The 25,628-nt window shown below is 57.8% G+C and overlaps 8 protein-coding genes across 8 annotated transcripts; 5 read left to right on the plus strand and 3 right to left on the minus strand.

Moving 5' to 3' along the window:
• Positions 1–1,285: 1,285 nt before the first annotated feature.
• On the plus strand, positions 1,286–3,619 carry EX895_002499 (uncharacterized protein; the record flags this gene model as incomplete). The annotated part of the gene is made up of 1 exon (XM_029883098.1): positions 1,286–3,619. One exon carries the CDS (start codon positions 1,286–1,288, stop codon positions 3,617–3,619), a length of 2,334 nt encoding a protein of 777 aa, XP_029740496.1.
• A 223-nt stretch (positions 3,620–3,842) lies between these two features.
• On the minus strand, positions 3,843–5,771 carry EX895_002500 (uncharacterized protein; the record flags this gene model as incomplete). The annotated part of the gene is made up of 1 exon (XM_029883099.1): positions 3,843–5,771. The coding sequence occupies one exon, from the start codon at positions 5,769–5,771 to the stop codon at positions 3,843–3,845; it is 1,929 nt and encodes a 642-aa protein (XP_029740497.1).
• A 338-nt stretch (positions 5,772–6,109) lies between these two features.
• Positions 6,110–7,792, minus strand: EX895_002501 (uncharacterized protein; the record flags this gene model as incomplete). The annotated part of the gene is made up of 1 exon (XM_029883100.1): positions 6,110–7,792. The coding sequence occupies one exon, from the start codon at positions 7,790–7,792 to the stop codon at positions 6,110–6,112; it is 1,683 nt and encodes a 560-aa protein (XP_029740498.1).
• A 522-nt stretch (positions 7,793–8,314) lies between these two features.
• On the plus strand, positions 8,315–9,226 carry EX895_002502 (uncharacterized protein; the record flags this gene model as incomplete). Its single annotated transcript, XM_029883101.1, has 1 exon — positions 8,315–9,226. One exon carries the CDS (start codon positions 8,315–8,317, stop codon positions 9,224–9,226), a length of 912 nt encoding a protein of 303 aa, XP_029740499.1.
• A 674-nt stretch (positions 9,227–9,900) lies between these two features.
• EX895_002503 (uncharacterized protein) lies at positions 9,901–11,754 on the plus strand (the record flags this gene model as incomplete). The annotated part of the gene is made up of 1 exon (XM_029883102.1): positions 9,901–11,754. One exon carries the CDS (start codon positions 9,901–9,903, stop codon positions 11,752–11,754), a length of 1,854 nt encoding a protein of 617 aa, XP_029740500.1.
• A 540-nt stretch (positions 11,755–12,294) lies between these two features.
• Positions 12,295–13,737, minus strand: EX895_002504 (uncharacterized protein; the record flags this gene model as incomplete). Its single annotated transcript, XM_029883103.1, has 1 exon — positions 12,295–13,737. The coding sequence occupies one exon, from the start codon at positions 13,735–13,737 to the stop codon at positions 12,295–12,297; it is 1,443 nt and encodes a 480-aa protein (XP_029740501.1).
• A 5,902-nt stretch (positions 13,738–19,639) lies between these two features.
• Positions 19,640–21,472, plus strand: EX895_002505 (uncharacterized protein; the record flags this gene model as incomplete). Its single annotated transcript, XM_029883104.1, has 1 exon — positions 19,640–21,472. The coding sequence occupies one exon, from the start codon at positions 19,640–19,642 to the stop codon at positions 21,470–21,472; it is 1,833 nt and encodes a 610-aa protein (XP_029740502.1).
• Positions 21,473–22,499: 1,027 nt separating this feature from the next.
• EX895_002506 (uncharacterized protein) lies at positions 22,500–25,622 on the plus strand (the record flags this gene model as incomplete). The annotated part of the gene is made up of 1 exon (XM_029883105.1): positions 22,500–25,622. The coding sequence occupies one exon, from the start codon at positions 22,500–22,502 to the stop codon at positions 25,620–25,622; it is 3,123 nt and encodes a 1,040-aa protein (XP_029740503.1).
• Positions 25,623–25,628: the final 6 nt, after the last annotated feature.

A 25,628-nucleotide genomic window follows, 5' to 3' on the forward strand; every position in this document is an offset into this window, starting at 1 on the left:
CTCGAGACTAGAAGCTGAGGTGGTGTTTGTGATTTGCAGTGATGGTGTTGGAGCCATGCGGGCGTTTTTAGAGAGATGACAGCTGCCTGGCTGTCAATTTGCGCGCCAAGATGAACTCTGCCTGTCATCGAGCTGGAGGCAATACGTGACTGCTATCGGTCGGCCAGCAAGATCCGGATACCCTTCTGCTGCTGCTGCTGCTGCTGCTGCGTGAATGCGACTGGTTTCGAACCATGTATAGGGGTCCCGCAGAAGTGGGGTCCCGAGCGCAGCATTAGCAATAGGATGCATATACGAACGGGCCTGCAACGCTCTCTGTAGCGGGTTTTGGTCTCGCAAACATTGCTGTCACGCAGCGGACAATGGCATCATACCATCACCGCACAGATCGCTTCTAGAAAGACTTCCTCGAAACATGCTCCGAATGCTTGACTTCAGCGCTAGAACATCCTCTTACATGCACAAGCTTCTAGTCTATGTGCAGAGGGGCATTGACCAGCTCCAGAAACGAACGAAGAAGAGGGAGAAGCTATGAGTACGACAGGTGGCGAGAAAGTGTCGCCATGCATGCATCAGATCATTGCAACAATAACCCTTGCCAAACTTTTGGTTGGTAGGTGTGCAGCTGCACGCCATGCACTGTGTTCCAGGATCTTGCCGCCCGTCTTGACCTTGACATCTGAGAGCCGACAGCCAACCCGGATGTCAGAACAACGTATCGTCGGCCAAGTCGTGACATCCCTTCCTGTTTTCACTACTTTGGCTGGTCTTTGTTCCGCTTGCAGCAATGCCGAGTGCAAGTGCATTGACACCAAGAAAGCGGTTCCCGGCTACCAAACACTTTGACAAACACTTTGACCCTTGCTGTTCGTGCTCTTCAGGGGGCATACTTTTGCGCTTATCACAGTCTTTAGTGCGGTTGCGTGGACAGATTCGCTCGAGATGGGCAGTGCCAGCGGTGGAATTCTCGTCGAGCATGCGAGGGTTCCTTACAAGAGGTGAAATGTCTCCAGACCGGGGAGCGGTGGTACTGGTGGTGTTGCGACCATGTGCGAGCTTGTCGATCGTTGATCGAGTACTTATATCGCAGTGTTCCGTTCCTTTCCTCCTCACAATCTTCTTTCCATCTCTTTCCCACTCCACTCCACTCCACCCTTCCACTGATCCATTGCCACTTCCCCTTCACATTCTTGCCCCCCTTACGCTCCTCTCTCTGCCTCACGTCGCTCCTCTCCAAGCTTCTTTCCCTTCACCGCGCTACTTCCACCAACTAACTCTTGCAACAATGCGTATCTCTTCGCCCCTCCTCCTGATCCTCGCGGCGATCACTACCGCCAACGCTGCCGTGGTCCACACCGTCGACGCCATCGACTCGGTCAACACGGTCGCGCATCCCAAGCACAAGATGCTCCGCGTCAAGAACGGCGCGGCTCACGTCAACGCGCTCGACACGGCCAAGGTCAAGCTCAACACGGCCAACCTGGCCAAGCTCGACGACCTCGCTTCTGCGGCTGTTGGCCGCCGCGGTGTCGACGTCGATGCGCTCGGTGCTGCTCATGCCGCCGTGAAGACGGTCGACCTCAAGCACGTGGCGGCGATCGTCCACACGCTGTCGGCCTCGCTCGAGGGCCACACCGCGTCCGCTGACAAGATCCTCAAGCTCAAGGATCACAAGCTCGCCGCTGTCAAGAGCAAGAAGCTACTAAACAGTGTCGAGGTCGACCTTGCCCATGCTGTCTTCGACCTTCAGGGAGTGGGAAAGAGCAAGAGCAAGAGCAAGAGCAAGAAGGCTGCTGTCAGCGCCGGTATGCGACGCAGGACCGTCGGCGAGATTGAAGCTTTGGTCGCCTCGGTCAGGAGCGCCAAGGTTTCGGGCACTGCGGGCCTCGTCTCGCTTCTTGGTGGCATCCAGGTCGACGCTGTGCTCGAGAGCGACGTTGTCTCGGTGCTCGCCGAGGTCGACGTGATCAAGGCCGTTCACGACGTCGCTAATGTCGACACTGTTCTCGATGCCGTCCTCGCCGTTCCCGAGTCTGTGTCGCTGCTCGAGAACCTCCAGCAGCTCGACAGCCCCGTGTCCTTCATCGGCGCCCTCATCGACGTCGACAGCCTCACCGCGCTCGTCGCCGCCGTCCCCCATGGCGTCAAGGAGATCGTTAAGGTCCAAGGCGCCGCCAAGCTTGTTGACTACATCGACTCATATGGCTACAGCACGGTCGCTCGCATCTTTGAGACCGTGGGAGTCGAGTCGGTGCTCAAGGCCGTCCTGGCTGTTCCGGGCTCGGTGCAGCTCCTCGAGTCGATCAAGACGGTCGTGGACGTTCCAGCGTTGGTGTCTGGTCTCCACGTGCTCAACGCGGGGGCCTTTGTCGAGTCGATCAAGGCCGTTGATGACGTAGCTGCGCTTACGAACGTTGTGGTCGGCGCTGTTGGCGACACGCTGAGCAAGCGCGCTGAGCTTCTGCAGAGCGTCGACGGCACCCTCTCGGGTGTCAAGTCTGCGGTCGATGTCAACCAGGTTCTTGACCTGGTCAAGCGAGCTGATCTCATCTCGAGCGTCGGCGGGACCGTTGCGGGTGTCGAGTCCGCTGTGGATCTCGAGCAGGTTCTTGGCCTTGTCAAGCGTGCCGACCTGCTCTCGAGCGTCGACGGCACCGCCGCGGGCACTCTCTCTGGTGTCGAATCCGCCGTCGACCTCGACCAAGTGCTCGACCTGGTCAAGCGTTCAGACCTACTTCAGAACGTCGGTGGCACCCTCTCTGGTGTCAAAACTGCTGTCGACCTCAGCCAGGTCCTCGAGCTCGTCAAGCGCGCGGACGTCCTCTCCACCGTGCCCGGATCCGTCTCTGATGTCTGGTCGACGCTCAACCTCGACCACGCCGCTGGAAGCGTTTCTGGCCTGCAATCGAAGCTCGGCCCGGAGCAGGTGCTCAAGCTGAAGCGAGCGATCGCGCACATCTCTGCGCTTCCGGAGTCGGAGCTCGTGTCGCTCGACCAGGCCGTCAAGCGCGCTCTGATCGACCAGGTTGATGTCAGCAACGTTCTGGACAGCGTCGAGGTTGCCAAGATCGGCTTGCTCAAGCGCTCGGTGCTCGACCTGGCGTCGGTTGTCAACGCTAACGAGGTGGATGGGCTGGTGGGCGAGGTTGTGAAGCGCAATGTGGTTGTGGAGAACGAAAACAAGGCCATCGACTTGGACTGCATCCTCGCGGCCCTCAAGCGCGACGTCCTCCCGGTCGCCTCGGACATCTCGACCCTCGACCTCGTCGACGTTCTCCCGGGCGTCAAGCGCGCCATCGGTCCCGCCCCGCTCGCGCACCCCATGCACACCGTCAACTACACACCGCTCCACGCGCGCCACTCCGCAGGCGCCCTGCTCGCCGACGCCGTCACCACGCTGCTCCCCACCATCTCCACGCTGCTCACCAAACTCGTCCACATCACGGACACGGTGCATGTCGACGCCATCACGCTGGACGCCAGGCACAGGCTCGTCCCGCTCGTCGCGGCTGTGGGCAAGGCGCTGGACAGCGTCGTGAGTGTGCAGGCTCCGGACGTGCAGGGTGAGGTGGCCAAAATCGGCACGCTCGCGGCCAAGGCCGTCGAGGCTCTGCCCTAAGGTGCGCGGTGATGAGTTTGTTCTTTTTCGCTTTCACGCTTTCGACACCCTTTTGGTTCGTGGTTGGTCTGGTTGTGTTTGTCTTTCACTTTTGTTGGCGTTTCGGTAGTATCAAGATTCAACGTTCTCTCTCTTCCTTTCGCTGCTGTGATGTGATGTGCTGCGAATAGGTGATGACGGGAAGTAGACTTGATTGTGTGCAAGTCGAGGACAGAATGCTTGGTTACCAGGCTCTCGTCGAGCGCGAATTGTACGAAGTCGACGAATCGTACCGCGCCGCTGACCTTGTCTCCCTGCCTCTGCTGAATCTATCGCTGTCGGGGCTTCTCCTTTCAAGCCTTCGTTCAGTGCTAAACCTACCACCGCCACCGCCACCGCCGGATCTCGCACGCGCATCTCTCTCCTCCGCCGACGAGGGGTCGAAACGCGACCTCTTCTCCACCGTCAGCCTATGCGGTTGGCCAGCCAGACCGGTCGCCTCCTCTGCATTCGCCAAGAGCCAGTTCTGGCTCCAACCGCGCACGCCCTCGGTCTTCTTGCCGGCAGCACGGGTGTTGGCGGAGAGCGCGTCGATCTGGTGAGCGCGGTCCGTCGAGATCTGCTGGTCGAGCACGTACCGGCGCACGTCGTTGGCGATGCGGTCGACCGTCTCGCGGATCGCGTCGTCCTCGCTGCTCGACAGACGCGTGGATCCGGCAGCGTTAGTGGAGGCGAGGATGCCCGTTTCGCGCGCCTGGCGCAGCGTTGAGACGACGCCCGAAAGGTCGCCGAGCCAGTCCCACTGCGTCTTGAGTACTTCGTTGTACAGCGAGGCGGTCATGCCGAGGACGTAGCTCTCGATCCCGAGCGCGCGCGTGGTCCGCGGGACGCACAGCGCGGTCTGTGGCGAGCGGTACCGATCGCGGATCGCGAGGAAGACGAAGTGCAGCACCGACGCGTAGTACGGCGTGTCTTTGCCGTATCTCGGGCCCCCTTCTGCAGCTTCTGCGGTGGACGGCGTGCTGGGGTCGAGCGATGTCGAGGATAGCATATCTGCCAGCTGTTCCGGCTGCGATGGTGTCATTGTCGTAGCGCCGATTCCCCACACTTGTTGCTTTGTCCATGTCAGTAGCTCGGCGAGGTTCTCACACATGGCGATTTGCTCTCTGGCCTCGTCGATGCCCGCTTCCAGCTGCAGCGGGTCGATCTGCGCGGCCAAACCCTCGCGAACGAAGCGCTTGGCCCGCTGCGCCCGTGCATCTTCGAAGCGCTTGAGCCGGTTGCGCTTGGCGAAGGCTTGCAGGAGCGCTCGACTGCCGGATTGTGTCTTCGGATCGCTGATGAGCGACGTGTAGCTGCCGAACGGCGTGTGTTCTGTTGCTTCACCGGCCGATGGAGAGGCGGCAGTACTGTCGGTGGAAGAAGAAGAAGAGGAGGAAGTGCCGGCGAGGGCAGAGTTAAGCAGCGACATGAAGGCGTTTGCTTCCTGCTGGGTGAGAGGGGAGCGGTCGAAGCGCTTGCGTGCGTTGGTGGCCGAGGTTTTACGCGGCCTGAAGTCGTCCGACCGACGCGCGTTTTCCGAGTCGGCAAAGAGGACTGAGCGAGGGATTGAGTGCTTTTTGCGTTCGTCGGCAGGTGCTGAGGAGCGAGCTGTGGCACGAGGGGTGCGAGGCGACGTCGTGAGCGAATCCAACTGGTCGGAGAGCCAGGAAGCTTTGTCTGATGATGCCAGCGAGTCCAACGAGGAGGTGCTTGCATTTCCTAGCTTGGGTACAGTCACAGTGGGGAATGGGTCATTGCCGTCGAAGAGGCCCGAGTAAGGGTTCGAATCGGAGGTCGTGGTGGAAGGAGCATCGGTAGTCGACTGCGATGATTGAGATTCAGTAGAGGAGGTCGAATCGTATGGCCATGCGCCAGAGCTCTTGGAGGGCGGTCTGTAGCCGGAGCTGTCGTCTGAATGATTTGAGGATCCGACCTGATCGCTGGTAGCGGAGGTTGAGCTGGACGGATCGCTTGACGATGACGGGTGCTTTGGTTTCTCGTCTTCCCATCGTCGAACGCTTGCCGAAAGACTGCGAGTGCTGGAATAGGATGTTCCTGCGTAAGATGGATGTGGCACCGCAGCAACGGCGAGCCTGATCCTTCCCGCAGAGCGGCTCAGTGCAGACGCCATGTTTAGCGGCAACGGCGTAAGAGGTGAAGCGATGAGGACAAGGTCGTACAGAAGGAAGCTCTGAACCCTTTTCCACGAAGTCCTTCAATGCCTGCCTTTTTTTGTTCTGCCTTTCTTCTGACCAGGTTTTTTCTTTCTTTCCTGGACTCCACACGAATTTGGTTCCGACTCCCGAGCAGAACCGACATGGCAAGCAACAGACATGAAACAACAGACATCTGTCTCGAGCAAACACTCAAACGAGCCTTGCACAGACTCTCTCGAACATAAGCATATAAACAGACAACTCAGAGGGCATAATGACGGGTTGAATTGCTTTGTCTTGCAAGGAGCAGCATCTAGGCATCAACACGTTCAAGAACAGCAACGCCTTCGACGTGATGTGTCTGGGGGAACAAATCGGCGCCGCGGACGCTCCTGATCTTGTATCGCGCATCCTTTGCAACCAGCTGGCCCACATCCCTCGCCTGGGTATGCACGTTGCACGAAACATACACAATATGCTTGGGCCCCAGCTTGACCAGCTGTCGGATGAACTCGTCGTCACAGCCCCTCCTGGGCGGGTCGATGATCACCGTCGTCTGCTGTGCAGGGTACTCGATCTTTGCAAAGATGTCTTCAGCGTTTCCAGCGAGGAATTTGGCGTTGGTGATGCCGTTGAGCTCGGCATTCTTGGTAGCGTACTTGATGGATTCGGACGAGATTTCGACGCCCGACACTTCGCGGAAGAGCGAGGCGAGACACAGACTGAACAGGCCCGAACCGCAGTAGGCGTCGACAAGGTAGCGCTCGTCGCTGCCAGCCGAAGACGAGGACGAGGTGATGGCATCGCGCACATAGTCGAGCAAGCTAGGTAGGATGCTTCGGTTGTTCTGGAAGAAAGTGCCGGCGGGCGATTCGAACTTGGTGGTTAGCACACGCTCTTTGACGGTAGCCTTGTGGTCGGTGACAACTTCGGTATCCAACTCCTTCTCCACTTGTCCGTTGGCAGGGTGCGATGCGGTGACGAGCAGGTCTTCGGCGAAGCTGTCGTAGGTTCGCAACGAGTCGCGAAGCAGAATGGTGGCACCGTTCTTGAACGACTCGATTGTGTCCCTGACTTTTTGCTTGGCAGCGGGGAGCGCCTTGTTGATCGTCCTGGTGGCAATGGGACACTCTTCGATGTCCATGACCCTTTTAGTACCGATGCAGTCAAAGCCGATGGGCACCGAGTACTGCGGCTTTTCGCCGTTTTCGCCTGTGGTACCTCTCCTACCGCGTCGCAGCTCGTAGGGGAGCTCGAAGTGTGGGGTGAGCTTGGTTCGGTAGTTGTACTGGTTGGGCGAAGCGATTGTCGGCAGCACTGCAGGCACTAATGTTGGATTCAATCCTGAGAAGCGTGCGAACGCCCTTTCAACGACACCACGCTTGATCTCCAGCTGTTTGGCATAGTCGATCATCTGATACTGGCATCCACCGCAGTCGCCAAAGTACTTGCATCGCACCAGCTCGTTGTTCCTTTCCTCGCTCTTGTTCAAGATTTCTGCCACCTTGGCCTTGGAATACAGTCTCTCATTGCTGGTAATCTCGAGTGTCACTTTCTCTCCCGGCAGAGTGTGAGGCACAGCAATGATCCAATCACGCTCGGGAGCAATTGCAAGGCCGTCACCGTGCGCATCGAGACGCTCGATTTGAAGCGTGAGGCGAGTACCGCGTTCGAACTTGTACTGATGCTCGAGACCCTCCGAGAGGATGTCGGTCACCTTGCGAACTCCGAGCAGTTCCTCGATGTCGAACTCGATGGGTTCACGGCCTGTCTTGGTGAGCTGCTTGGCATAGTCCTTGCGTTTCTGACGCAATCGGCGCGCTTCGGCCTTGCGAGCTTGCTTGTCCTGGGCAGAGGGTGCCGGCGGTGCGGATTGTGCGGCAGTGGAGGTCGAGGCTGATGCGTGCCCGTTACTGGCCTGCTCTGGAGATCTCGAACGCATGCGTTTGGCTGGTGGCAGCTGGGGCGAGGATGGAGTTGGAGTTGCTGTCGACATTCTGGCTTGTGGCTGAAGAGAGATCCAGGAGCAAGTCAAACGCTTGATGCGAACGGGCGTAGAAAGTGATAGCGCTTGTCGGTATAGCGTAAGAGGTCTCAGCCGCATCTAGCAAGGCATGCTACGGATCAGATGGTGGTGGTGTGGTGTGGTGCGGTGTGGTGGTGTATATGAATATGTTCATCGCTGTTTGACATTTCAACGAAAACCAACCAAAATTTGAGGATTTTCAATCTTTTTCCTTCTTCCGCTCCACTTTTTTTTTTGGCTTGTTCTTCTTGACTTTTTGGCCAAACCTGATATCGGTTCTCGGGTAGTAGGTAACTTAGATTTCTGCTGTTCAGGCTCAAGCGATGTAACATTGTTTAGGTTACGCAAAAAAAGGATCAGATCCGTGCGACGACGCTGAGTTTTGAGCTGTCAAGCGATGATCGTGACGAACTTGTTCTCCTCCCTTCCCATCTTCCAGATAGCGACGATCAACGACACACATACGCATCGACATCGGCTGGCATCATCATCATGTCCTCCGAAGTCGCCAGCACTTCTGCACCCACACCCACACCGCGCAGATCGCGCGGTGCCAACCCATCCACCGACTACAAGTCGCTCTTCCTCAAGTCCAAGGACAAGTACGATCGCGTCTCGACCGACCACACCGAACTCAAAGCCAGCGTCACCAAAGCCACCGCAAAGCAGCAGAAGTTGCGTGAGGAGCTCGACTACCTCCTGGATGCGGTTGCTGCCAAACGCGCGCAACGAGAGCAGATCGAACAGTCGCATCGCGACCATGCGCTCGAGTTGGAGCGCGAAGCTGCGGCGGCTGTAGCTGCGGCTGAGGCGGCAAGGCGTCGTGCTACCTCCATGGCCAGTCGCGAGCGCGAGCGTGGCGGAGACGTGTATGAGCCGAGGGTTGCGCATAGGGGTTACGAGGGTGGGGAAGAGTATAGGTCGTACTCGGCCAGGTATGCAGAGCCCAGCTATCAGTCGTTTGGAACCGGAATGAATAGGGGGTATGCTTCTCCGCCTCCTCCGCCTCCACCAGCAGCAGTCGGCAGCGCAGGCGCGAGAACATCAAGCTTCTCGTCGCAGAGAGGCGCGGACAGATACCCCGCCTCCGACGGCTCGCCGCAAGCTTTGGCCAGAAGAGATTCTCATCCGAGCGGATCGTATCATCCAGGGCCATCTCAATCACCCCCACCACCGCCGGGACGACCATTGTCCGCAGCGTCGTCATCGCATCGACCACATCCGCGCGACCCTCACTCGTCGCCTTCGAGGTACGATTCTCGTCCAAGGTATCGCGAGTCTACGCCTCCTTTGCCGCCATCTTCCACTTCGTCCGCAGTCAAACGGCCACGACCGACCAGTGTCGAACGCGAACTGCTCGATGTCGACGACGGATATCACATCAAGCGGCCCCGAAATGATTGAGTTCACTCAATCGACTATCAATGTATTTGTACACATTTGCACTCAGATAAGGCAGCTTTCTGCAGCGGTCGACACACTTGTTGTGCTTCAATTGCCGAACCCCGAATGCGATCCGTCTTACCCTGTTGTGATGAACACCCCAGACATACGGAGCGACAGAGGACGGACTTATGAGTGCAGCCGCCTAGAGTGGTCATAGACGCGCGCATGAGCATGAGCCTCCTCCTTCTCGCCTTATCGAACGGCACCGCAGCGTCACTCTCTCACATGCCTGCACAGTAGTGAGAGAAGGGGGGGAGGCTCATGCGAACGAAAGAGGGGCTTGACCGAGGTGGGTTCCTCTATTGGTAAGTCAGCGTGTGTCTGTGGGGCAGGGATTGCCGCGTCTCATCTTGCGTCGAAGGCGCTGGTCGACCCACCCGTCCTCGAGAGCAAACTGCAAACAATGGCGACGGGGCCGTGCTTTCCTGCATAGGGTGAGTGTGGCGGGTTCACGGGGGGCGGTGAAACGAGCCCTTTAGTGTAGCAACCCTTTTTGTATGAAGGCGTTCCCCACCAGGGACGGCTTTGACCTAGCAGGGGGAATCTCCTTGGCTCTGCTCTTCATCTTCGATATCACGCGCTCGGAAAAGTGGTATCGCCACACCATCCTGTCGAGCCACTAAGAACAAACGATGGCGACTCAGCAGGACGCGTTCAAGGCAGATGCACAGCGTGCACGGCAGGACGGCTTGCCCCTGTCCACCGATACGGCTTCACTCCAGCCGCCGTCACGGCTGCCGGTCTCCTCATCGGCGACGCGCGTGGAGCAGCTATCGCTAACAACACCGCGCGGCCGAGGAGGAGCAGGAGGCATCTCGCCCGCCCAGCGCGGCGTGCCCAATGCAAAATCGGACACCAACACGTCACCTGCATCCTCGTCGTCGTCGTCATCGTCGGCCGAGGTGCAGAGCAAGACGTCCCAGGCACAAGCGATTGCGTGGCTGTACGACTATACGGGTGGGGCGGAGGACGACGACTGGCTGCACGTGCCCGGAGTCGAGCGCAAGCGGGGCATCCTCGGCTGTGTGTTCGGGTGGTGCAAGGTCAGCGTTCGAGGCATAATCAACGTCGGCGTGCTGCTGGTGCTATCGCTCGCACTGCTGATGCTGTTCGCGGGCTATCCGGTCTTGTACCACTTTGATATCTCGAACCACGACCGCAAGGCGCCCGGGTTCTTCGGGCTCGGCGGGACCAACGGCTCAGGTCAGATCCCGTTGCTTCCCGACCTCTTTTCGCTCGTCGATGCCGACACCCCCGTGGCAGCACACGCTTGGAAGAACCCCACCGACGGCTCGACTTACCATATCGTCTTTAGCGACGAGTTCGAGCAGGACGGCCGTACATTCTGGCCGGGCGACGATCCGTTTTGGGAAGCCGTCGACCTGCACTACTGGGTCACGGGAGATTTTGAATGGTACTCGCCCGAAGCCATCAACACCACCGACGGCTTCTTGAACATCTGGATGCAAGAAAGGGAGACGCACAACCTGAATTTTCAGTCTGGAATGCTGCAGAGCTGGAACAAGTTCTGCTTCCAAGGCGGCTACATCGAAACCAGTGTCGTTCTTCCGGGGGCGCACGATGACAAGGGGTTCTGGCCGGCTGTGTGGATGCTGGGCAACCTGGGCCGCGCCGGGTATGCCGGGACGACGCAGGGCATGTGGCCGTACAGCTACACGGCGTGCGATATCGGCACCCTGCCCAACCAGACGCAGCCCGACCAGACGGGCCCGCCAGCAGCACTCAACGCCCACGGCCTCTACTCGAAGGACGTCGACTACAAGCTCAGTTTCCTCGAGGGTCAGCGGTGTTCGGCGTGCACCTGTCCTGGCGAAGACCACCCAGGCCCTCACCACGGTGTGGGCCGCTCCAGTCCCGAGATCGACATCTTCGAGACGCAGGTTCAGCAGGGGCATGGCGAAGCTTCCCAGTCGTTCCAGATCGCGCCGTTTGACGCCAACTACACGTGGGACCAGTCGCCATCCGTAGCGACCCTGCATTCGGCGGACAGCCAATTCAACCCGTACACGGGCGGCGTGTACCAGGAGGCCGTGTCGGCGGTGACGCGGGTGCCGGATTCCGCGTATGCGCAGTCGGGGGGCGTACCCGTGACAATGGGCGTGCAGTACGAGCCGGACTGGACGGGCAACGGGAGCGGATCCATCACATGGTTTCTGAACGGCCGACCGACGTGGACGCTCTCGGGGGCCTCGCTTGCGCCGAATCAGGATACCGAGATCGGCCAGAGACTCATCCCGACCGAGCCGATGAGCATCGTGATCAACTTGGCGCTGTCAAACGGGTTCCAGAAGGTGCAGTGGAACCAGATTCAGTTCCCGGCCGTGATGCGTCTCGATTACATCAGGGTGTACCAGAAGGACGGTGAGCCGAATCGCATCAGTTGCGACCCGCCCGACCATCCCACCGCAAAGTACATCCAGGACCACCTTGATGTCTACAGCAACATCAACTACACGGGTGAGTGAGTCGTACAACAGTCGATGAAGACGACTGAACATCTGACCACTGTTCTCCTTTTCCTCCTCCTGCTTCTTTACTTGAACGCAGTCTTTCCGCACGATAAGTATGGGCGAGTACCTGGTGATGGAAACGCATGCGTGTGTTACGATGTAGACACTGACGCTGTGGCCTTCACTTCTTGTGCTGCCTTATGCAAAACAGTTGGCCGAAGAGCAGCCTCCTCGGACAGTGCTAGGAGATCGCAATCTCGGCATCTGACTCGCTCCGCCATAGAAGCAATTCTATTCATGCCGACCTTCATCCTTGCAACTTCTTGTCACACTCAGGAGAAACACACACCGCGAGCAAGGATGAAAAGTACACAAGAGTCTCATGAGATTAAGCAAAAGCCACGTAGACGTACAAGAGTGAGTATCACTGTGAAAAAGGAATAGAAAAAATACAACGCCGGATGGACGTGCTAGGAAGTCTCTGGCATAGGGAAGTGTGGAAAGATGGGCTTATTATACGAGAGCCGGTGAAGGGTATGTTGTTTTTTTCCCCCTTCAGTAAGACAGCGCAAACGGCAGGTGTTGCTGCTGTTGGTGTTGATAGTAATGATCGCCCATGGAGATGAATTGATCGAGCTCGGAAGGGGTGCTCACTTCGGCGGTCTGGGACGACGACGATGACATGTTAGAGGACGTCAGAGGCTCTGTCTTGGGAAAAAAGTGGCCCATGGCAGTCTGAAAGGCGATGGCTTCGGCAGCCATACCCGTCGGCGAGCTGATGAAAGGCTGCAGCCCTTGCGCTTGCTGCTGGTGAGGATGGGACTGCTGGTGAGGAACCATGATCTGCGGATCGACGTGGACCACTGGCAGGTTGACCTCATGATCAAAGGGCGGCGGAGGCACGGCGGTTTCCTGAGAAAACATGGTCTGGTAGTGCGACGGCGACACATTGGATGCGGACCAATCGAGGGCACCTGCATCAAACGAAGCGAGTGGCGACCTCGTGATGACGTCCTTGCTGTCCATGTGGGCGTTGCAGGCGAAAGCAGAGAGGTTGGGAAGCTCCAAAGTGGGGACGGGGCCCTGAGAGGCATGCTTGCCGCGAAGATCAGCGCCATACTGCACCCACGTGTTGTCCCATTGCGAACCGCTGTACATTCCGTCCATGGCGCCTCGAGGTGGCATGGGAGAGACTTGGTGAGGCAGCATGTAATCACAAGCTGCAGCGTCGGTGCGGAAGGCGTCGTGCGCCGAGATGTCCGAGGGTGACGAAGCGGGAGAGTCGGCGAAAGGGTTGGCCGAGCGCGTGGCGATGCTGAGCATCTCCATCCACGAGTTCTTGCTTGCGACGTCAAGGTTGTTCACCATGCTCGCCATAGCTGCAGTGTCGCCCGAGTTGGTCGAGTTGGCGCGCGTACGTGTGCCCGCCACCTCCTCTACCTTTCTGAGCATCTGTTCCTGCTGCCTCTTGGCGGCACCGGAACCAAGTGAGGTGGTGGCTGTTCTGCGTCTCCTGTGGGGCCTTGTACCGCGGAAGATAATGCCGGCAGCTTCGAGGATAGCACGCTCCTTCTTGGACGGCGGACCGCGCTTACGCAGCATGTCTTCGGTGGTGCACTTGCGTCCTGATGCGACACAGCTGCCGCAGGTGGGCTTGGTGCGATCGCAGCGAATCTTGCGACGCCTGCAGTAGTCGCATGCAGCGACCTGGCCATCGGAGCCGTCAGGCATGCGACCACGAAGCGACTGCAGCACTTCCGCTGCCTTCTGGATGTTTTCCTCCGACGGGTATTCGGTACCAGCCTCGCCGAGGTCCTTGGCGATTTCAAAACCGGCGGGAATGTGGATGTCTTGCAGCGTGAGACGTCGTTGCTTCTTGGAGGAGGAGGAAGAAGGAGCGGAGGGCTCGACGGAGGGGCTGCGAGATGTCGAGCTGGAAGGACCAACTGAAAAGGGGGTGGCTCCCGAGGAGCTGCTTCCGCTGCTGATGTAGCTCATTTGGACTAGGCAGTTCGAGGAAGATGAACTGTGCTGTCGAGAGAGGAGGCGGTGAGAGTGGGACTAGGCCACTGAGCAAGCCGGGGTATCAAGTGTGGCGGCGGCGGCGGCGGCGGCGAAAGATGGCGGTAGAGAGCGAGCACGTGCAGACAGAGCGAAGGCTAGCGCGAGTCCAATGGTGGTGGCGCTGGCAAGAATGTGCGGGAGGTCGAAGGAATGTGGTGGCGAAAGTCTGTTTGTAGGAAGCTACAATGTAAAAAGGTATCAAGCTTCGAAGACAGGGGGCAAGCTAGAAGGCTACGGTGCTTGCGTTTTAGGCTGTTAGAAGTCGTAGTCCGAGGGATTTGTGGAGCTGTGGTCTACGTCGAGAATGGACAAGGATGGTGGTGGTGAGAGGAAGAGTACGAAGATGTACGATGGAAAGCGAAGGCGGAAGGATTCTTGCTGCTTCGAGGACAGTGGAGTCTTGGGGACTTTTAAAGCGAAAAGCGAAATGGAGCAAAGAAAAATCTGGGGTGAGGCGAGGGCTCGACGCTATTTGGAATGCCGGAGGGAAGCGAGACTGGGGTCACTGCACAGAGAGGGAGAGAGAACGAGAGGCAGATGAGCAGGCAAAGAAGCAGACAGGCAGGCACGAAGACAGGCGACTCTGGGGTAGAGGGGCATATATGAGAGAGAGAGAGAGGAAGAGAGGAGATGGCGGCGCTAAGGTTCGGCAGTCTGTAGCCGGGCTGCGAACCTCAGCTGTGGTGGCCACGCCAACCGAGTCGAGCTGTGCGCGTGTGCGTGTGGCAGGCCAAGAGACGTGGGGAGAGAGAGAGAGAGAGGGAGAGAGAAGGCAGAGAACCAGGGCGATGGTGTCTCGGACAGGCGGACGGGTGGCGGCACAGGCAGAGAGGCGGAGAGGCAGAACGGCAGAGGGGCGGAGGGGCAGAGATGCTGAGCATCAGGTTGGAGCACGAAGCAGAGAGGTCTGGGTCAGAAACCAAGTTGGCAGGAAGCGAAACAAGTCATTTGACGTCGGCCGTCCGATAGTGCGACTAGCCTCTTCTTGGCTGGGAAAGGAAGAGGAAGAGCCTGTGTTGGTGAAGCGGTGCTGAAGGAGGCTAGAAAGTTCCCAAGCGTACAAGAACAAGCTGCGCCATCAAGAGCAGACGAACAGCTGCATCAGCACCAGGGAGAGGAGACGGTTATGCATACCACAGACGCCAAAGAAAGAGAACAGACTCGAACGGAGAGTCAATGAGGGGGAGAAACGCGGCACAAGACAAGAGGGCATGGTCAATGAGATCAATGAGAGACAGTGTCGCAGGCGAGAAGAGGTGCGTGACACAGAGACGCAGCAATAACGGCCGTCGAGCTCACAGTGGACTAGTGTCGTATCGCTGCGAAACCTGACTGCAGTTCATCGGCAAATACGGTATATATCAACCAATAGAATAAATTGCAAAACAAGGCGGGGATCCAAAGCACACTAAATAGCGGGGTCAGTGGTCTGAAGCCTGGATGTGACGTCGCTAAGCGAACTTTTTAGGGCTGAGAATTTTACAAATAAAGAAAGTTTTTCGTTGGTGTGTTCTTTCCCTCGCGCTGTGCCTCTCGAAACACAGGCTACAGAACAAGGAAAGAGAGACAGGTACCAAGCAATCGACCCCGTCCAGATACACACACGCATATACACACACCTTGGAACCAGCGGCCGAACACAGCAAATGAGCAGAGCCGGGCACGAGACAAGGCTCACTCAAAAGAGTGCCAGATCGGAACGTCGATGCCTCCGAGCCGCTCTGAACGGCAGCAAAGGAAAGTCGGGGGCATCCGTAACTACGCAAGCGAAGACAATGAACCAGGCTTGACGCATCCATCCATCGACCCATCCATGTTCCATCATGTTGAAGCATCCCAGCCGGTACAGCCTCTCTGCTATTGGAATTGCAGGCGTGACCGACATCGACGACGAGATGACCAAAAGGAGGGGCAAGAAAGCGCGCATGCCTGACTACGACGACAGGCGTCTGTGCTGCACATTGGCAGTGAAATGCAAGTCGATCTTCTGATGCGATGCGCTGCGTTGCGTTGCGATGTAGTCCGTTGTTCTCCAATGCAGACTGACTGTTCGAGTTGATGGTGTGTGCCGTTGTTGCGGCTCCACAAAAGCACGAGTTCGATTTTTTTTCTTCGACCAGGGCAAGCGAACCTCGTGTCGGTAGCATACGATAAAACCTTTCTTCCCTCTTGGCCGCTCCGAGCCGTTGTGAGAGCAACGAAGTTTGCTCTGGCTCGCACTCGCTTAGATGGTGGCGGCAACCAAGGACGCAAGCGACCACTCCACTGGGAACGAGGCAGCGCGCAACACTTCTCGTGTGATCTGTGAAATGCAGAGCAAATTGAAAAAGCGATCGTCTGAGCGCATGTCGAGTGCATGTCGATGTGTGGAGTCGCTCCAAGTCGCTCTCTCGCTCTCCCCACACAAACGTATACCTCGCCCAGAACGATCGGGTCGAGCGAAGGTGCAAGAGAGAGCGAACACAACAATAAGACGCTGTTGAAAATGAGTTGTGCGGTCTGCATGTTCCGCTTGGCTCACTTTTTGTTTTTGATGCGGAGTTGCCATCCGAGACGCAGCCTCTGCAGCGCGCATGCCCATGGGAACCAACAGAACAGACAGGCTGGAATGCTCTCGGAGCCTTCCGTCTCTTTCACCGAACGCTGGTTTCAGGTCCCTTGCTGCCTTGGCTGCCCTCACCCCAGTCGCCGTCTAATTCTCCGCCCAATGCACTGTACTGACTCGGTGCTCCAGACTTTTTCACGGCCAATCAAATTGCGAGATTTCCTCTTGAATCGACACACCCGGGCTGCACTTGGCAGCCGACTCTATGCGTGCTCTGTCTGTCTCCTTTCCTGTCTCTGTCTGGCTAGCATCATCTCGCTTAGATCAGATTCGACTCTCTCTCATCGACCTCACGGATTGGGCCAAGAGGAACGAACACACCTCCATTCGGTCTCAGACATCCCCCTCTGCCACCGACTGGCTCTCACACTGACAAGCGTTTCGATCATTGTCCAAGCAAAGCATGGTTTTCGGTCGGTGCCAACTTTGCTTGCATCGCAGCGTCATTCTTCGAGCCAGTGTGACAGACGGGGGCCGTGGGCTGAGAGGAGTTACACCTCTGCGACACAGACAATCGAATGCAAGTTCGGCTTTGCAAGTTCGGTTGGCCAGGCAGAGTCACATTCCTCCCAAGCATTGAATTGAATGTGTCACCCACCGCTCGAAACAGAGAAGTGAAGTACCCCATCTATTCCTTTTTTTGGAGGACGGACGAGCAAGCAAGCATGAGGGGGAGTAGAGCCGGTCCAAACGGAACTAACGTGTTGGCGACCGTGTCGCTCATTGGCTGGTGTCGCATGACGCTGCAGCTGCGTTTGCACATCCGAACGCGAACAATGCGTACCTTGCGTCTTGTCAAACAGATTGAAAGGGGTGCGCCGCTTTCTGTACTGCATGCAAATTTAGTTGACTTCCGACCCGTTCCCCACCCCGCATTTTTTTCTTTTCTTTCTTTTCTCAGTGTTTGTCCTGGTTACCACGCGTTTCTCGGCTGACACCCATAGGCAAACGATGAAAGTGCAACAAAAGTTTAAATTTCGTCGTTTAAAAGGAGAGACTGGCGGTGAAGGGCAAAAGAATTTCAAATTGATTAATAACGCAGCCGCGGCAGCATGGCTGCCAGACGTGCGGAAAATCTCTTTCGATCCACCAAGCAGCAGCAGCACAACGAAGAACTGCTTTGAAATCCGACGGCGTCAGGCCTTACTTGCTCTCCTCCCTCTTTGCCAGGCGAGAACATCCATCGTCTGGCCCTTCGATCGGCACAACCATGCTGTGTTACGCGGTGGAGGCATTCACCGCGAACAGTCGTCTTCGCCAGCATTACCAACTGCCCGCGCCTTGCATCTGTTCGAGAAGACAAGTCTGCTGCACACGGGGACGGACGGTCTCGTCGTGATTTGAATTGAAGTGCCGCCCCGTCGAGTCTCACAAGAGCGGCGGTGCCAGAGAGCAGGCTTTGGCCGTTACCTGAGACAAGAAGCATGCCCTGTCGCAGAAAATTTGCCAACGAGGCTTCTCCTTGACACGACACCACCAGCCTGCCTGTCGTGTCTGATCACAGCTGCATTCTTTCACGCGAGGCACAAATCTCTGGCTGCAGCAAGCGCCACTTTCATCGTCTACAACAAGGAGCGCCCGGGTTCGACCTTCTCAAACGCAGGCTGGTCGAGAAAGAGAGAAACTTTCTGTTGTCCTGTTTTGCATTGGCCGAGGCCCGACGCAGATCCAAACCACGTTCTGTTGCCATTGACACATTGACGAGTCTCCCAAAGTTCGATCGTTGCATAGCCGCCGTTTCTGCTCCTCCCAGTGGTGTGTCTATACCTTGTATTCACCACTTGTACGGCCATAGTTCACGGCGGCAGCTCCAGGTGGCAAGAATCGTCAGAGACAGAACTCATTGGCACGCAGAGCGAAGCTGCCAAAAATGCATTTCAGATTTGGTTCGCCGAGAACAGAGATCTTCTCTTTATCCGATTGTGTGCCTTTGTTGCCAGCCTGGCCTGATGTGAGTCGCCGTCGATGCATTCTAGCCCTTCCCCATCGTCCATCCATCTCATGTCTCGCCTTGGCCACTGACAAAAAGGCCTCAGCCGAGCGACAAGGGGTGTTGCTGCTATTTCAGGCAGCGGATCGCCTGCTCCTGCGGCTCTGCTGGCCTCACCCTCATGCCACCAATAGCCACCCCTAGCGTCACAGTCTGGATTCATTGGTGCATGCTGACATTGGCAAGCGACCAAAATCCGACTCTGCGATGTGAGGCCTCGTCGTGCTGCCTCAGGCCCAAGTCCATGCGGTGATGTTGAGTTCGGCCGGCACGCTGCGATTCTAGAACCTGGCTAGTCATGGGAACAAGGAAGTGCAAGCAATCTACCGCCGAACCTTGTCTGTCGCCGGAAGACCTGTTCGCATCCATTTAGCACCATTGCTCTGTTCGTTAGCCTGCGTGAGATTGACCCAAACAGCTCTTGCGCTTGGGCCGCATGCACGTTGCTTGCTCTACAAACGATCGAGAGAACGATTTCACATCCAGCATCGCTAGGCTACCCGTGCCGCCGTCCACATTTCAGCCCAGCCGAAAACACGCCCAGGCACGAAAACTTGCATTGCTTTAGCAGTAAACTTTTGCAAGCTTGTGAGTGTCCTTTTGAAAGCCCGACCTATCAGCCACCGAGTCATGTTTCTTCTGAGTTCCGCAACCAGATGATGATTGATGGAAGCGGCCGCCGTCTACATGCCGTACAATTCCTTCCTGCCAAAGGAGGCGAGCCACACCGAGTCTACCGCTGCGATGGGCTCGTTCCACATCATCATCTTCATCCTAGCTCAACCTTGCTCCCGCAACTTAAACGAAGCAGCGATGAAAACGAGGTGGCTAGCGAATAGCATCTTGCAGGCAACGTTCCAAGCGATCTCGCCAATACTGGAGAGAGAGGGAGAAGCACCAAGATCATGGCGTTCGGCAAGACTCGACAAGCTAAATCTCCAGTTACGTCATGTGCCTCGGTCGAAACCCGGAACTGTAGCCAAAAAAAAGCAAATCGACTGAGCTGCAGGAAACTAAATTAGAGCGTCTACTGTATCGGCGCCTTATAAGCTTGGTCGGCAGATGACAATGTTAGGTTAGGGTTAGGGTTCCGCTGGTCACGATTTGTCAGCCGTTCTCTTTTTTTTTTGGCGCCGTTCAAGCTGCGAAGTTTTCTTGGACCCTGGACAGACTTGCTTGCTTCATTCTTTGCCGTCAATCACCAGCTACATCCTGTTGGCACCCGAGGCTCGCATTTAGGCATGCAGACCAACGCAGAGAATCCGCGCAAGCGCTTTACTGCCGCCCATGCTGCCGCTCCCGGCAACAACGGCAACGGAGAAGCTGGGCCTTCTCGACCGCGGATCGCTAACGCAGTGCCCTCCGAGATCTTGGACGACCCCGAACTCAATCAAGCCATCGCCTCGATTCTTCCTGCCAACTACAATTTCGAGATCCACAAGACGATTCACCACATTCGTAAAGCTTCGGCGACATGTGTAGCGCTCCAAATTCCCGAGGGGCTCACCCTCTGGGCGACTGGTATTGCTGACATCGTGGAGCGCTTCACTGACGCAACCACGGTGATCATGGGCGACGTCACGTATGGCGCTTGCTGCGTGGACGACTATACGGCAATGGCGCTGGGATGCGATATGCTCGTGCACTATGGACATAGCTGTCTTGTGCCCGTGGATCAGACGGCCATCAAGACGTTGTACGTATTTGTCGAGATTCTCATCGACCCGGCCCACTTGGCGGCGACGATCAGGGCCAACTTCCCGAGCGACAAGCACGATTTCCGAGCCAAAATTCTGGGCGGAAGTCAGAATGCAGCTGGAAAGCGGGCCGAGGTGGACGAAACTGCTGGTCGCGCTAAGATCCAGATTGGCGAGCAAGAGCGCGCCGACTCGAGCACCGCTGCCACTGCTGTTACTGCTTCACAACCACAGACACACCTGGCACTCGTTGGTACCGTACAGTTCATCAACGCCATCCACGGTCTACGAGAAGCGCTGGAACAGCAACAGCATCGACTCGCTGACGGCTCGATCGTCTCGGGCGGGCCTCAACCCGATCGACTCATGCTCACCGCAGGCACAGCGGCCGACGGCGAAGTGCAACACGTTCCTCAAGCAGCCAAATGGAAGGCGTGGAGCTCAGGGGAATACAAAGTGACCGTGCCGCAAGTCAAGCCGCTCAGTCCCGGCGAAGTGCTGGGCTGCACGTCACCCAAGCTGGACAAGGACAGCATCGACGCTATTGTGTACATTGGCGATGGACGCTTCCACCTCGAGTCGATCATGATCGCCAATCCTCGCGTCCCTGCATTCCGATACGACCCGTACACCAAGCGGTTCGTGCGCGAGCTGTACGATCATGCCGAGATGCGCAAAATGCGCGGAGAAGCTGTGAGGTTGGCGCAGGACAGCGTGGGAGGACTGGATCTCGACCCGGAGTCTTCGATCGTCAAGCAGAAGGAGGAAGTCGCTGTGGGTGGAGAAGAGCAGGGACGCTCGATGGCGGCGGCGTCGGGTTGGGGAGTGGTGCTGGGCACGCTGGGACGACAAGGAAGTCTGCGTGTCCTCGAGTCGCTGACAGCATCGCTTGCCGAACACACGCCGCCCATCCCGCACGTGCCGATCCTGCTGTCCGAACTGTCCCCGCAGAAGCTGGGACTGTTTGGTGAGCATCTGGCGGCCTTCATCCAATCGAGCTGCCCGCGCCTGTCGATCGATTGGGGCTTCGCATTTGCCAAGCCATTGCTCAGCCCGTACGAAGCTGCGGTGAGCGTCAAGAAAGTGAAGGGCTGGCAGGAGGATGTGGAAGGACTCGGGATGAGCAGAACACCTGCCAAGCAGAACAGCACTGGCGAGGGCGATCCGGTGCCGCGGGAAGACAAGCATCTGCCGTTGGATGGCGACTATCCGATGGACTTTTACAGCGATTCTTCGCTCGGACCTTGGACACCTCGACATGGCATGGCGCCCGCCAAGAAGCCAGCCGGTGCCAAATCGAACCTGGCGCTGCTGAGGAGTCTGCGAGGCAACCGTACCAAAGCCACCGCTGCGCCTGCCAATACTGCATCGGCTTGATAACAGAGCAGCCGTGCAATCTCAATGGAAATCACACATCGAGTTCAGACTGCCGTTCTTTGAGTGATTGTGACTCTTTGCAGGCTGCCAACATCATGTGAGATGCGAGATGCGAGACGAACGTGGCCGAGATGCGATCTGGTGTGGCTTGCTTTCTGCGACGTGAGAGAGCGCTGGCCTGCTTGCTTGCTTTGCCCTCCGTGGTTGAAATGCAGTTGTGAACTTGCCTGATTTGGGATTCAATTCACATCTGTCAAGCTGAGTTTTGAATCAGGCGGTTGATTCGAATTCTATTATTGCAAACACACTCTTGTCGGAATTGCACCCGCGAGGGTTGTTGGAATTCAGCTGCTGCTTGCTGACCGTGCGCTTGGCCTTGGATCTGACTGCATGCGTGCGGGCCATGCGGGACCGTTTTTCGTTCTCTGGCTTTGACCGTCACTGAATGCTTTCTGCCCAAACGGCTCAGCGTCAGTCACCTACGTTCCCGAAGGTCCGGCGAACAATCGCCAATCGCCAATCGCCAATCGGTAAACCCACGCTTTCCATCCATTCCTTCCTCCATATCTCTCTCTCTCTCTCCTCTCTCTCTCTCTCTCTGTTCCGTCAAGAGGTGCTGTTCGCTCTGTATACGCAAACCACTTGGGCCATCAGCACTTCCTCGTCGTCGAAGAGGTGGAGCAAGTGACATAATTCGGTCAGCGCAGCAAGCATATCACCGGCGACTGCTCGAACTTTCCCATTTTGGCTCTCAGGGCGCGGCGATTCCTTCGTCTCGATTAGCGGTTAGGGCAATCGAATCCTCTTTACGATACCATAGGGACATAGGGACGACTAATAGGTCAAAAAAAGTCCTTTCCTTAGAGTAACTCCTGCTCTGCTCGGCACTAAGCGATCTCAGTGGCTACAACGGAGCGCCCTGTGACTTGACCCTCTCCGCCGCACAGCGGAACCATCAACCCACAGTCAGCTCAGCTCAGCTGGACATCCATTCGTCGCCCCACATCGCGAGCTCACTCTACCAACCATGGCCTCTGCAAAGTCGGTCGATCGCGTTTGGGCGCTCCACGACTTTGAGGCCGAAAACCCAGACGAGGTCTCCTTCAAGGCTGGCGAGTGCATCATCGTGGTCGAAAAGGATGACGAGTACGGCGACGGATGGTGGCAGGGTACCAACGAGAGCGGTCACACCGGTCTCTTCCCCTTTACCTACACCACCATCGATCGCAACCTCGCTCTCAGCGCTCAATCGGGCATTGCGACTCCAGACGCACTCGGCACTCCTCAGCCCGCCTCCGCTAGCACCAAGCCCGGCGTGATGCACTCCACCATGGCCGACATTGACAACGCTCTCACAGAGCTTCAAAGCGATCGCAAACCGCCCAGCGTCAACGGCAACGGCGCAGGTGCAAGTGCTGCGCCCGCTCCCGACTCGTCTCGTGCTTCCTTCACCAGCGAGCGAACCGATGCCGATGACCACTCCGACAACTTTGGTGAATCCGACGACTTTGCCAGCAGATCCGTCGCCGCCCGCGCTGCCCTCGCTGCCAACGCGCAGAAGAACCTCGCAAACGATGCAGAACGCCAAAAGCAGGAGGAGCAGCGCATGCGTGCAGACGCTCAGCGCGAGTTTGAGGAGGAAGAGCAACGTCAGCGCGTGCTGCTTCTCGAAAAGGAAAAGGAACGCCAAGTCAAACTTGCCGCTGGCGAGATCGACCTTGCTGAAGAAAAGTCTAAAGCTTCTGCTCCCATCGCTGGCGTAGACATGAGCGACGAGAGCGATAGCGAAGGCTCGGTCGCTGGCCGACTCGACGACTTCCAGGACAAGACGCACAGCCCGCTCTTTGGCGACCTCGCCTCCACTCCCACCGAGGCTGTGGCGGCACGAGAGATCCAGGCACCCACATCGAATCTGCAAGGCATCGTCGAGGATGAGGCTCTCACGCAGCCTCGATCGCGTCTCAATGAGACGCCCGCAGAATCGTCCGCGCCAGCTTCGGCACCTCTCACCTCGAACGACTTTACCCCTGCCGTCGCACCGGATGCAGAAGCTGCAAAGGCTGTGGCTCCGCCCACCGAGTCTCATTCCAACGCTGCTCCCGCTCTTGCAGCCGGAGTCGGCGCAGTCGCCCTCGGTGGCGTCGCTGCTACCACTGCGCACGGAGTTGCCACTGGTGATCGATCCGCCAACGGCTCCTTTGTCAACGATTCAGTCGCTCCGGCTGCGGATGAAAGTGTCCGATCTATTGCTGGCGACAGCGCTCAAACAGGCGCAGGCACCGGCGTGGCCACGGGCACTGCAACTGCAGCCACATCGATCGCCGCTCCGACCAACGAGGACCTGTCCCAGACCGCTTCCACTACTGCCGCGACAGGATCCAAGTCTCGATCTGCCGTTGCAACTGCCAGCCTGCCCAGCGATCCAACCGAATGGAATGTCGACCACGTCGTCGAGTGGGCTCGCTCAAAGGGCTGGGACGAGTCGGCGGTGGTCGGTAAGTTCCGCGAGCACGAGATCTCGGGTGACGTCCTGCTCGAGATGGACATCAACATTCTCAGGGAGATCGATATTCTCGCCTTTGGCAAGCGTTTCCAGGTCGCCAATGGTATCAAGGAGTTGCGTGCTCAGGTGCCTGGCGCCGCCACCACTCCTGGTCTGTCGCAGCCCGCTCAGGCTGACGGTTTGGGAAGCCCTGCGATGATTGCTCCCGGTGTAGGCAGCGCTGGGGGCACCCCTTCGTACTCGCCCTATACGCCTGGATCGCACAATGGCAGCAACGCTGACGGACGCAGCCTCAGTGCACGCATGGCTGAGACAAGCTTGGATCAGAGCTTTGCGGCACCCAGTTCAAGTCGACCTGGAAGCTACCGCGATGAGCGCGATCGCGACTCGTTCGGTGTTCCCAACCAAGGGCTTGGAGGCGGGCAAGGTTTCGGCGGTGCAGCGGGTGTTGCGGCTTGGCAGGCACAGCAAGCGGGTCAGGGCGCCCGATCGCGACAAACGAGTGAGGGCTTCATGCGGGGCAGCGGCGATGCTCCACTATCTCCCACCAGTGCTTCTCAGTTCGGCATGTCCAGTCCGCGATACCAACCGACTGGTGGCGCCAACGAGGACAGACTTGGAGCGTTGCCCACCTCGCCACGCAAGCGGGAATCGACCGGATCGGCGGGCACGTCGGAGAAGAACAACCGATCGAGCTTCTTTGGTCTCGGCCAGCGCAATCGCAAGCCGCCGCCTGGACAGGCTGGAGGCGCCGGTGGACCAGGCAGCAGCGGACACGACGATGAGAGAAACAGCGGCAAGGGCACACTCTCGCGCCTTGGATTTGCACGCAGCTCACGCAACATCAGCTCGCAGTCTTCGCAGTCCAACATCAAGGAGCAGATCTCGCTGCCCACTTCGAGTCCGCACTTTGATTCGAACGGAGATACGGTGCGACGACAGAGGCAGTCGACGGGTGGGTTTACTGCAACGGGTGCGGCGGGTGCGGCTGGAGCTGCGGCGGGGATGGGCATGGGCGCCAATGCGCGACCCACGAGCATCGGGTCTGCTGGCGTGGATGCTGCGCCTGCCCCCACTGCTGCGGGCGCAGGCACCCCAGCCGCCAATGGCCCCGTCATGGCACGCATCCAGCCCGTTGATCTGGAAGGCTGGATCAAGAAGAAGGGCGAACGGTACAACTCGTGGAAACCGCGCTACTTGGCACTCAAGGGACCGGATCTGGTCATTCTGCGCGACCCTCGCGCCGAAAAGATCAAGGGTTACGTCAACATGAAGGGTTACAAGGTGATTGCCGACGAGAACACCAACCCAGGCAAATACGGGTTCAAGATCCTGCACGAGTCCGAGAAGCCGCACTACTTCAGTAGCGAGGACCCGATCCTGGTGCGCGAGTGGATGAAGGCTTTGATGAAGAGCACCATCGGGAGGGATCACAGCTTCCCTGTGATTTCGAGCTACAACAACGCGACGATCAGCTTGAAGGAGGCGCAGAGGATGAATCCGCCCCCGAGACCGCCGAGTCCGACCAGCAGAGCCAGGACGCAGCGGGCCAAGGCGAGGCCGAATCCGGAACAGCTGACGGCGCGGGATGCGGCGATTCTGATGAACTTGACCAGTGGTCAGCCCACTCGGGCGGATGATTTGTAAGAGGGC

This window comes from Sporisorium graminicola, chromosome SGRAM_15 (assembly GCF_005498985.1).
Source record: "Sporisorium graminicola strain CBS 10092 chromosome SGRAM_15, whole genome shotgun sequence".
NCBI lineage: Eukaryota > Fungi > Basidiomycota > Ustilaginomycetes > Ustilaginales > Ustilaginaceae > Sporisorium > Sporisorium graminicola.